General features: G+C 42.7%; 1 protein-coding gene across 1 annotated transcript in view; it reads left to right on the forward strand.

Annotated features, from left to right (window-relative positions):
* CTDP1 (CTD phosphatase subunit 1) overlaps positions 1 to 12,402 on the forward strand; it is a 187,743-nt gene that overhangs the window by 110,297 nt on the left and 65,044 nt on the right. Inside the window, exon 12 of the mRNA XM_014606698.3 lies at positions 11,295 to 11,470. Within this exon, the coding sequence (XP_014462184.2) occupies positions 11,295 to 11,470 (176 nt within the window). The remainder of the gene's footprint in view (positions 1 to 11,294; positions 11,471 to 12,402) is intronic.

Raw genomic sequence — 12,402 nt, forward strand, 5'->3', positions numbered from 1 at the left:
ATGAAGGGGTATTAATATACACTTGCATTTTTACTTTCCTCATGGACTTTGAGCTGTCCCATTTCACCCCCAAATTGATGACTAAATACAGGTGGGCAGGGAGCAGAGAAAATAGTTGGGTTATTTTAAGATTCGCTGGCGGTCCTAAGCAAAAGAAATAATAATAATAATTGAGATTTTCCAAACCCAATTCCTAACCCAAACTCCCACAGTTCCCCTCAGGTAATAGTGTCCTACAGTATGCTATAAAGTGTCACAAGTTATACACTGTATGGTGGCAGGAGGGTTCAATAGAATGCTTACCTATATTCTCCGGTGCATTTTTTGCCAGTACAGCCACACACTGAATTAATGTGCTTCACTTACAATGGAAGACAAATATGCTGATGCTCTAGCAAAACTGCAGTGTCAACAGGTGCATGAAGGTAAAATGTATTAATCCAGGTGTCAATGAAAGTGCTTTAGAAGTGGTAAAGTACTTACAAGACTTAAGTGCCTTATTCCATATACTTTCTGCATTCATTATAATACTTAGTTGAATAAACATAAATTTACTAGTCTTATGAAGTGAATATTGCACGTGATATTTACAGCCTTGAACACCTTGGATTATAGGACTCCCAAATACTCCCATTTTTTCTGTTTTCATTTACCTCTTCTTGATTTCTCTTCTGCCTGTTCATACTACAGTTGGTCAAATCATACTTACTAAACTATGGATTGGCCTCCAAATCTATTTTAGTTATTTTATTTATCCCTTTCAAGGGATTTAATAAGTTGTTACCTGTACCTTTCTCCTGTTGAAAGTTAACTCTACCATTGTAGTTGAAGGGTGCTTGATTCTTAGCAAAGCAGGCCAGCTAATCTATTCCCGATAGACTTAGCCATATGAGAAATAAATGTTGATATATGTCAACATTATCTATGCCATTTTCGACCATCCAGTTAAATTTCTAAAGAGATGTGCCAGTGGCAATTTTGGGAGATACAATATATGTTGGTTGGAACTTGTACATTTTGGGCTCATGTACTGTAAAACACTGTTGTTGGCAGGTGCAGTGAGCTGATGTTGAGCATGGATGGCTTAGGTGCAAATATAACCAGGGACAGATTGTATTCAGTGCCATCCAAAAGTAGTTAAAACTAATAGGTTTTGTACTAAATTGTACTTTGTCCTTGGCTGTACTTGCCAAGTTATTTTAGTGGTGTAGACCAGGCTAGAGCATTCTCTTGAAGACTCAGTGTCAGTTCCTGTTTTCAGTCTTTGCCTTTACACCCAAACTAAATGACTCTTTTGTTTTAGATTGTTAGAAAAATATTATTTATAATATACTTCATACATTTTGCCAGGTTTTAATAGGCCTGATGAGAAATTAATCTTTTTAAAACTTATATGTAATACAAGAGGTTTCTGCTCTTTTCAGTGAAGAATTAATGGGTAGAAAGATACCTTATTAAAAGAGAGAGAGTACTGAAGCAGTAATTTTCTTATGTTGCTTTTGCTCCATGATTCTAAACTATTTCTCTCTTCAGTTCTGCTCAGATTGTTGGGTTTTTTTATTAAACAATCTTCCTTTAAATATTATGAGGTCTGAATTGCTTGTAAATTTTATTTCTAAAATTGAATTTTCCCCCCACCAAATGAAGTGATTTTTGTGTTTGATGTAACTGATAAAGTATGTGTAATTTTGGCTTTCCAGGAGATGCATAGCAATACAGTGGGTTTATGTATGCTCTCTATAAAGGATTCCCAATAGATGCCTTTTAAATCTGATGTCTTCTAATACAATGGTAGTGGTTTTTGAAACGTTTCTTTCTTTAATTTGGTTAAATGCTCATAGACCACTCAGTTCAAATTGACTATAAAAGTACTGTAGAGTGAGAGGCAGAGAGGCAGGCAAGGTTCTTTGAGTAGATGTGATATATTTTATTAGACCAACTAATCTAGAGTGCAAGATGCTTTTCCAGTTAATATGGTTTGTTGGGCACTGTGGAAGCAACCTTGGGCAAAGCCTCAGGTATGCTGTTAGATTTTGTAAAGTAAACTGCTGTTTTGTTTGCATATTTTGTTTGAATATGAAATATGTGCATGAAGAAGTAGAAGCTAGTTTCTTCATAAAAGAGAAACAAAATGTCTTGTCTGTCTTGGCTGACTGGGTTTTTATTTTTTGGCTATTGTATTCAAGTGCTTATAGGAATTGTCAGAAGACTTTTAATTCTCTTTACTAAAAGGTACTATTTGTCATTTTGAAGGGAGCCCTGAAGCAGTAACCTTCAGGGATGAATCACTTTTCTTTTTTGATCTGAATCATTCTTGCTATATTATGTAAGGCAGATAACACTTTCTAAAGCAGCCACTATAGGGGTGACTAAATAAACAAAAAGCATTGGACTGTATAAATTAATATAAAGGCTTAATATCAGCTAAAAGTTCGTTTGGAAGTGCCATGAGATGCATTTGTGTTAGGCTACTGGCAATATAACATTATAAACAGAACATATAGTTAGTAGCTACAGTTTTTATTAGCTTTGTAACAGGTTTGTTGAGTTCAGATGCTATCATGTTTACTTGAATCCAAGACAAGGATTTTTTTCCCCAATCAGCATGGGGGGCACCCTCATCTTGGAATTGAGTTCCAGTCTGGGGCAGGCAGCAGCTCAGTTGAGCTGCCTTTTAACCTGGGCTGGAATCATTCATTTGGTGGGGGAAGGAGACCTCCCCTGCCTCCTGCTTCCTTCCCCTCCCCCCCCCGGTTACCCTTCTGCCAGGTATCCCCCCCCCACCTTACTTTCTGCTCTGGCTGCAGGGGTGCAGGTGGACAGGAGACAACCTGGCCTGGAGCTATCCTGCTGCTAAGTGCCGTGAAAGAATAGAGCTTTAGCAGGCATTAAGGTGGACATGGCCAGGGAGTGGCAGGACAGACAGAGATTGCAAGGGGTGGAGAGGCAGGCTTCATGGGGAAGCAGGGGTCAGTAGAGGCAGGGAATTGGAAAGCATAGTCATGGGGGATAAGGGGTAGGTGGTCAGGCAAAGGTGCAGAAGGGCATATGCTTGGGGGAAGGCATGGGGAGATGAGGGAGAGGTGAGCAAAGGGTGGGGGGATCTCTTTCCACTAATTAGATTCTGAACATAGAAAATCATAACAAATTTCTAATTTTCCATGTATAGAATCTAATTATTGCCTTAAATTTGAAGTAATCTTAGGTTTGGGTAAATGCAGTATTTTGTCTGTTTTGAAAGCTGAATTGGAGCCATACGCTTGCAGTATGTGTAGTATATGCTTTGTAGCATGTTTGTTTTGTTTAATATTTTGTTTTATGGCTTATACAGGCAGTTTTATTGACTATGATCTAATTTATGATGTAGCAGGAGCGTTTTTCTACTATAAGAAAATATCATATTTACTTTAATATAAGATGGTCCCCCATAATTAGATTCTATATGTGGAAATTTTATAAATTTGTAATAGTTTTTTTTCAGATATAGAATCTAATTATGAAAGGATTGCCTTGAATTTATTCCTCTTCAGCTGCTACAGCAGGGAAAATAAATCTGGTGCGGTCAGGTGGACCCCTTGCCCTCTGCCCCCCAACTTCTTGCCGCAGCCCTTTTTCCCCACTTTACTGTCAGACCCTGCTTTCTCTGCGTATGTGGAAATGCGGAACAAATTTGAAAACACTGACTCTTTTTTGAAATTTGAAAATAATGCCTATAGTAATTTAGTTCATCCGGAAGTATGAGCTTTTTACCTTTTTTTGAAACTGCTGCAAGTTTTAGCAGAGTTACTCCACAACCGTGACTTTAAGCAGCATTTTTGTACCTACTTCTAATATAGCATGTTCTATGAATGAAACTAGTCCAAAGCCAAAAGGCTCATGATTTACTATGTAGTTCATTGGACTGGGCCCCAGCAGAGTCAACAGTGTTTCAAGGTATTGTGACTCCACAGCTCAGCACTGCTCAGCATGTGTGTACTCCAGATACCCCCTACAAAGGATTCATATGCTAATTAATTAGCCCCAAATTCATGACAGGAACCAGGTGTTCTTGTTGCAAGTCCTGAGATCCTCCAGAAATTTATATGCAAGTGAGGTGCAAGGCAGCCTGGTTCAGTTGCACCCCATGGAGGCCAGAACCATACTAATCATATGCAAGAAACTGAGAAAGGGGGTTACAGGGATTCTGGGTGAACTGTTTGGGGCCCCATTTGGTGGTATCTGTCAGACACTTAAGAAGGACCAGGAAATTACTGGGAAAGGGAAAGAAAGGTGCAGCTCAGCTGTGGGCGTGAAGAGGAAGCCACTAAACTGAATACATTTAGAGTTGCCATAACCTGAAAAAGAGTTGATACAATGAGTACTGTCATATATCTTGTTCAAATGGGCTACACCAAGCTACCTTAGTGGCAAGTTCCCATCAGTATGTTTCCTCAGTATGGGCCCTGTGTTTTTATAGACATGCTCAGTGCTGGCTGCATTTAATCAGCTTCTTAGTTGGTTCCCAATAGTGAGCACATGCTGCTTTTGGCAGCAGTTTAGTGATAAACAGGGTATTTAATGAAGTTTCCTTGTATGCAAATGTAAGACGTGGGGCTTTTCACCCTATACTGATGGGGGGGGGGGGTGTCATCTTATATTTGAGTAAATATGCTAAATACCAAGGAAAGATTTTTCTCCCCCCCCCCCCCCTTCATTCTACCTTTTATAAACAAGGTTTGCATCTTACTCTGAGGCATGCTGTATACAAGAATCTACAATAAATGTTTAATTCCTTTTTTGAATCTTATTATGTTTGTTGCTCCCATGATTATCTGGGAATAATGAATTCAGTAGTTAGGCACTTTCCTATCATCTCTCTTGAATTTGCTACATTGTCCTCGTTTTTGTGCTATAAGACTGGGAGAACAGAAGGTCCTGATTTCCCTTCTATGCACTGCACATTTTGCCTTCTTTTAACAGGCTCCGCTCTCATGCATCTTCTCCTTGTTCTGATGTTTTTATTTCTGGTCATATTGAAGACACTGTTTGGTGTTTTGAGGTCACATTTTAGCTGCCCTGAATAGTTGCTGTGTTGCAGTAAGTTGTTATGGTTTCTTCACCTGTTCGGCTACAACAGGGACTTGGCCTTTAGGGTCTAAAATCTTTGAATGCAAAGATCATACAGCAAAGTGCAAAGAAAGTGAACTAAAAAAATGGGCAGTCGGTTTATGTCTAAGAGGTTATACATTATTTCTAAGAGGTTATTAAAACGACCCTATTAAAGGAAGAGGTGAAGTGCGATACTGTTCACATTGAACACGCTAGCTTTTTGTCACGTGTTAAACCTAAAGCAGCAGAAATATAAAAAATTATGGCTGTCACGGGTTTTAACTAATACACTTTTTAAATGTTCTCACTGGATGTGATCTCTTCAGTTTTACTTTAGTTTTAGATTGTTTAGAGCAAGGATGGGCTATTATTTGGACCTGAGGGCCCCATAGGGAATTTTGTCGCGTTATGGGCTGGGTCAGCATCCTCCTGGCAACAACTCGCCAGGACTCCCTGCGTGTGATTGGGCCATGGGCAGAAGCGGTGCAGTGTTCAAGAGAGAGACCAGTGACCAAGGCCAGGATCACAGGGTGGTCCCTGCCTTGTGAGGGAAGCAGGGTAGCACGCATGTGTGGTGGTCTGCCTGGGCACTAGGTCCTAGGAGCCAGCCAGGGGTGGGGAAGGGAAGAGGAGGGCAGGGAGCACATGCAACAGAACATACATGCACAAAGGGCTGCTTTCAGGTAGGGCAGTCTGTGCCTGCCACCCCAGCCCTGGTCCCAGCCAGCGTATACAACTTCTGGCAGGGCTGTTCCCAGTGTGCCTGCAGCCCCCTGGGTGCTGTTCCACGCCCTTTGCCTCTACCAGCTCTTTCTCCTGCTCCTGCTGCACCACTTAGGATGGAAGAAGCTTCAGCTGGGTGGCTTCTCCCCAGCACCCAGGGCTCTGGCTCCAGCTCCTGGCTGCCTTCTCCCCAACTGCGCCACACCCAGCAGATGGAGTGGGTGGAAGGCAGCAGGAAACTGCAGCTAGAGGCCCGCATGGTAGGGCAGGAGTCACCCAGCTGAAGCTTACTTCTGGCCAGGAGCAGTGTGGCAGGAGCTCCTGGAGGCAAGGGAAGCAGAGCAGTACCTAGGCAGCTGCAGCAGAAGCCCTGCTGGAAACTGTACATGCTGGCCAGGGCTGGGAGCAGGCTGGTGGGTGTGGGCTAAAGCGTGGCACAGGCTGCCCTGGGCTGAGCTTCACCCCATGCAGAGTGCTGTGGGAGCAGCCACAGGCCAGATCAAATCAATTGGTGGGCACCCTCCGCAGGCTGGATTTGGCCCGCAAGCCATATTTTGCCTATCCCTGTTTTAGATGCATGCTTGCTGCACTTTTTATTTCCTTCTGAGCCATCTCCAGAGAAACCACCAGAAAGCAGTGGTGTAACTAGGGGGGGACAACCTGCCCTGGTGCCAACTTTGGGAACAGGCAGTGGCGGAAAAAAGCAGCTACTGGCAGCCATGTGTTCACAATTGTGATTATAGCAGCAAACAGAAGCCACTTTTGCTTTGCCTAAGGTCCCCGGCTGCATCCCTACACAGCTGAAGTTATCGTGTTATTTTGAAGAAATTAGATGTGAGGTTTATATAGGAAATGTGAAGTAATTATTATCCTCTAAAACATGTTTGATAGGTGTGGAACAGAGAAATGCTTCCTTCCCATCTGATAACCTCAGTAGGAGCGTGGGGGAACACTCTTAGTTCGTGGGTAAAACTGCCCCACAGAGCTTCCTTTCATCGATCTGACTGGCATTCCTTGCTTCTATGGTAGCGCTGTCCAGCCCACCTGTACAGTCTGCTGGATGGGTAGATACAACAAGCCATAATTCTTGTGTGACATTCCTAATCTCTTCCTCCAATCTTATTGCTCATAACCCGTCTTTTATCTTCCATAGCTTACTCCTTCCCCAAAAAGGACGGATATGCTTGATCTCTTTTTCTAAAGTGGGGTGGTTTCTTTTACCTCTAAAGGAGGCAAATTGGCATTTAATTCACTTCCTTTCCATACAGACAGATATGCATGCTGGATTAATTCCATGATAACTTGTAAAATTGCCCTGCTTTCCCTCTTTACCCTCTCTCCCTTATCTAGCTCATTTGGGATATAGGTAGGGAAAATGTGCTCTCTTGCACATACTTCAGCTATCTGTTTTCTAGAGCTGCAGACTACTTTTTCATCTACTATATTTTAGGCATCAGCAAGATACAGGTCACTACTGCCCAGGAGTAAGTTGTATGTCTTCAGCACATGTTTTTCCTGCTGCTGCTGCTCCTTACTGTGTCCAGTGAAGTCAGTGATACAAGCCACACTTAAAATAAGTAACTGGAACAGGAAGTGCTCTCAGTAGATTTGATCATCACAGCAGTTGTCCTTAAAACATTCACATCTCCTGTTTAGGACTTGCAAGAGGAATCATTCTATACAGAAAATTTTAGTAGAGTATTTGGCCCAATTTGGAAGGGACGGAGAATGTTCTGTATGAGGAATAAGCTACTTTTTGAGTTTTGGTCACCTGTGTCCTAAATTTTCCCATTTATTTCCACCAAAAATTAAGGAGTCGCATTTGTGTGCTGCAGAGACATAAAAGAAAATGTTCTGTAATACCATTTCTTTAATGATTTCTCTTTTAATGCCATAATTGGGAAAATCTATAGAGTTGGTATATTGGCAAGCAGATTGGTATAAAACTTCTTTCTGAAACTGTATTAAAAATACAACACTTCCTAGAACTGGTGTTAGTCATCTTAGAAAGCAGTACTTTGAGACTTCAGAAGAGTTCGTTCCTTTTTATGTTCCATCCTATGCATATGTTAAAGAGTTTCAAGAGTTAGGACACAACTTGTCAGGAAACAAACTTTCAGAAGATTTTTGGGGTCAAGTTTTATATTGTTGGAGAATAAAAAAAAGACCTAAAATACTCCTTGAAGTCCTGAAAAATTAAACTTGAAGAAATAACATCCAGATCAAGTGGAGATACAATGGTGTCCCCCAGTTTTTCAGACGTTAGCAAAGAGATCTGGTTTGTCATGCCCAGGGATCCTGGTTTTCCCTGATAAAAAAAATTGCAAATTCTCTGATTTAAAAACCCCAAAATCTGTGATTAAAATGAAAGGCCACCCACAGCCCCTACCCCCTCAGCTCTGCCAGAGCGGGGCCTCCCCATCTGCCAGGGCTATGGGGTCAGGCACCCGGGTCTGCAGCCCCCTGCCCCCAACAGAAGGCAGCAGCTGCTGCAGTGGAGCATAGCATAGCCCAGCTAGGGACTGCCTGCTGGGGCCTTGGCCAGAGATAGGGCCAGCTCCCTGCCACTGCATGCACTCTCAAGGGTCAGGGTGGACCTGCACACCCCAGATCTGTGCACCGGGCAGGTGCCCCCTGTGAGCTCAGGCTCCCACCCAGCTGCCTTCCCTCTGGGCCTCTGCAGCCTGGTGGGCACACCCTGGTGCTGCAGGGAACAGTGGAGCCACACAGGAAAGCTTCTTGCTGCTGAGAGCTCTGCGCTGCCCTGGCGACGTGTCTCCTGTGCACAGGGGGCAGTGGGGACAGCAGCACAGGGTTGTGTCCCACGCACACAGGGGACATGTTGCCAGGGTGGTGCAGAGCTTACAGCAGCAAGCAGCTTTCCTGCACAGTGTTGCTGTTACCTGCAGTGTCAGGTTGCATATGCTGAGCTGTGGAGGCCCCAGGGTAGGACAGCATGGCAGGAGCCCAAGCCCACAGCAGGCATCCTGCCTTGCCCCCACCCCGCGCACAGATCTGGCGGGTGCAGCTCCTCCCCTGCACTCCAGGAGCGCATGTAGCAGTTGGGAGCTGGCCCCACCCCCTGGACAAGCCACCTGCAGCCCCATCCTGCTCTCCCCCAGGACCCTGCAGATGCACATTGCGGCTCCAAGCCCCATACACTGCCTGGCTGGGCAGCAGCCTCAGCCCAGCCTGGCCCAGCCCAACTCCCTCCCTATGAGGGCCTCAATTCCCCCCCGCCTCCCCACACTTACCCATGAGAGTTGCTCTCCTCTGGGGCTCTGCCTGGGGCTATGTACGGTATATGCACATGGCATTCCCTGTCTGACCAGCCCCTTGCTGGCTGGAACTCTGCTAGTCTACGGAGGCCTTGTTGCAAAGCTGCAAAATCCATAGGTTTCTCTGCTAAAATGAGAAATCCACGCTTTGCTCGGTGAGGGGAGAAATCCACGTTTTACTCCTACGTTCAGTGGGAAACGGAAAACCCGGCTCCCTCGTCATGCCAATCCATGTTATATAATCGGATGAATGAGGGATTTATCGGCCCAGGGTGCTAATCCAAGAATGGCCGTTCTTTGTCATGAAACATGCTGGTTAATTTCCAGCACTGTTTTCAAGTTTTGACTTTCTGGTGAAGGACCCACTTATGTACTAACAGCAGCAAGTGGCTCTCTTCTAGTCTGCCCTCTGCTACTGCAAAATCCATATTCCAGTTTGGTTGTGTACAAGTGTAAGTTTTGCCACTGTGCTTTTGTGGACTTGTTTGAGTTAGAAGGGGTTGTAGCATTCATAGACATTCGGAACTGGGACTGCACAGCCGAACTCTGTAGCAGTTGTTTGACTGGCTGGGAACCTTTGGAACTTATAGTAATGGCATTGGTTTATCTGCGTTCATACGAACTGGAGACTTGGCGGCTGTTCCTGGCATCACGAGTACATTTTTTTTCCCCCAAGCAGAAATAAAACTAAATGGGGGCAAGGGGATGTGTTCCCCAAGCCACAGAGATCAAGAGTTGAATATGTTCGTTTCCTTTCAATTTTCCTCTAGCTGGGGTTTACCAGAGAAAAGGGGTTAGAATCCTATCAAGACTGGTGTTTTTATGAGGTTTGTTGGTTTTCTTACAGCAGTGAGTCTCAACCAAGGTGTCCCAGCACCTTGGGGTGGCTTGAGATCCTTTCAAAGGTGCTGCAGCTTGCCAGACACTGTTTAGATGTTCAAACATGATTTGCAAGGTAAATCCAGAGATTTCAAATAGAAATCCATAGTTGTGATCTTTCTGCATTCTTTACAAAAGAAACTGCTCTCCTATTTTTCTGTAATCTAAAAAGTGAAAACCAAGAGCTGGCACTTTTTGAGGGGTGCCTCAAGTTTATCCAGACATGTCTCGAGTCAGAAAGGGTTGAGAAAACAGTGACTTGCACAATAGCTCTGAATAGGGCCTTTTGGATTAAAGTATTGGAAAGTGAAAGGACTCTTTATAAACCTGAGCTACTGTGGTCTTACTCCCTCTCTTTTGCTGTCTGCCACAGCAAATTACTGTTAGGAGAAAATTTAAGGTTCAACAAAGCTCCAGCCACTTAGCCCCCAAAAGTAATCCCATCTTCTTTCTCCCTTCTCATGGTTTTTACCAGTTGCAATGGAAAGTTGAATGTAGCATCATCACTTACACTTTCCTATTCCTCCTCCACCTGTAGTTCAAAAAGGAAAATGTGACTTGCAACACATCGCATAAGTTTTGTTTTACTGGTTTCTGCAGCTGCAAACCTCTAGAATGAATAAGGGTGTTATAGGCAAACATAAAATGCCATGCTAACTTAAGAGCAACATTCAAACTACTGTTTAATGAAAAGTCTAAATGTTTTGATACACTTGCCTTTTTAATTAGTAAGCAAGTAGACAGAACCTCATTAGAATAGTATCTTCTGTATTTTCAGTTCCTTTCACACAGTTCCTGTCATTTGGGAAAGCCCTTCTTTAATGTTAGGATTTTAAATAGGGCTATCTGAAGTGATAAAACTGCTTGTTAACTGGAGACTTCAGTATCTTTCTTGCATAGATGACCAACTGTTCATTATTTTCTGGTAGTTTAAAGCATCTGTCTATTTAATTTCTCAATAACTTGCACACTTCCTATAAATATTTCTGTTTATTTCCTGATTATCCTTATTCTTTTTCCTTCAAAACAAAAATCAACAACCTTAAAGTGGAATGTATTGATTTTAGGGTACTTCAGTTAGTATACACCTTACATAAGTGAACATAAACTAGAAATAATTCTGTAATTTTTAATTTAAACAAAACATTGTGTTTGTTGTGGAAACTTCTTTAAAGACTCTGGTCTTCATTTTTATTTTTGATACTTTTTAATACTACTTATATTTTCAAGAAAATGGAGCAAGCAATCTATTGAGGCATTTTAAATGCATATTTAAGACTGCGGCTCTGAGAGTAGAGTACGTACTGACTCTTGACCAATTGGCAGGTCGATGACATCTTAGGAGAAGGCAGTGACGATAGTGACAGTGAAAAAAAGAAGCCAGAAGAGGAAGGAGAGAAATCGCAGAGTAATACAACAGAGACTCTAGGAATGAAAGCAGAACAGAGGCCTGGATCATCATCGTCATCATCAAGTGAAAGCTTAACGGGCAGTGCACCCAGGTATGAGTTCTTCAAATGTAAAAAGAAGTGTAAATGACGTCTGTGTTTCACACTTGATGATTCCATCCCAGAATTTTTTTTTCTCAGGTTGTAACAACCTTTATGTAATTGTTGAATTAAACTGTAGAAAATATAATTTTTTTTTTTTTTTTTTTTTTTTTTTTTTTTTTTTGTAATAGGAAAAATCAAACAGTGTTTAAGTATGGTGCTTTGGGATGGATGGATGTAGATTATTAGAGCTGGTGATAATAAATACTTGAGGTGGACTAGTCTCTCATCTTTCTGAAAAGAATGGGCTATAAAGAAGTGCCATGCTTATTCTATACTGGTTTTAGTATTAAATCTGATACCTACAGGGCATGTCTACATGTGATGCTATGTCACCGTAGCAACACTCTATGGCGATGTAGCGTCAGCAGGCACAAACTGTGATGCCACAGCTATGTTGCCGTAGCAACGCACTCCCTTACTATACCACGTTGCTATGGCAACATAGCGGCTAAAAATAACCATGTGCCACTGGCACAGCACAGTATAGGTTGTTACTGCACCGTCACTTAGTACTTCCAAAAGGAAGTACTAAATGACAGCGCAGTAACAACAGTGTCGTAAGGGCACGTGTAGACGCACTCACACTGCATAGGGAATGTTCTGGATCTTCTTTGAAATAGGTTTCTTTTGGAGCCACTTATTTTACATCTGACATCTCTGATATAGTTGTGGAACCTAATTTTAAGAATGAATTTTTATATTAGGAATTCATCAAAATGGGATTTTATTCTTAAGAAAATGCTGTTAACCTTCTCCAGCCCATCTATAATATGGCTTTCAAGCATTTGTCTAAAGCAGTGGTGCTCAACTTTTTGCCCCACAAGCTGGCTGGACAATGCTCCATCCATCTGTGGGCTGGATCTGGCCAGTGGGCTCAGTCT

This window comes from Alligator mississippiensis, chromosome 3, assembly GCF_030867095.1.
Source record: "Alligator mississippiensis isolate rAllMis1 chromosome 3, rAllMis1, whole genome shotgun sequence".
In the NCBI taxonomy this organism is placed as follows: domain Eukaryota; kingdom Metazoa; phylum Chordata; order Crocodylia; family Alligatoridae; genus Alligator; species Alligator mississippiensis.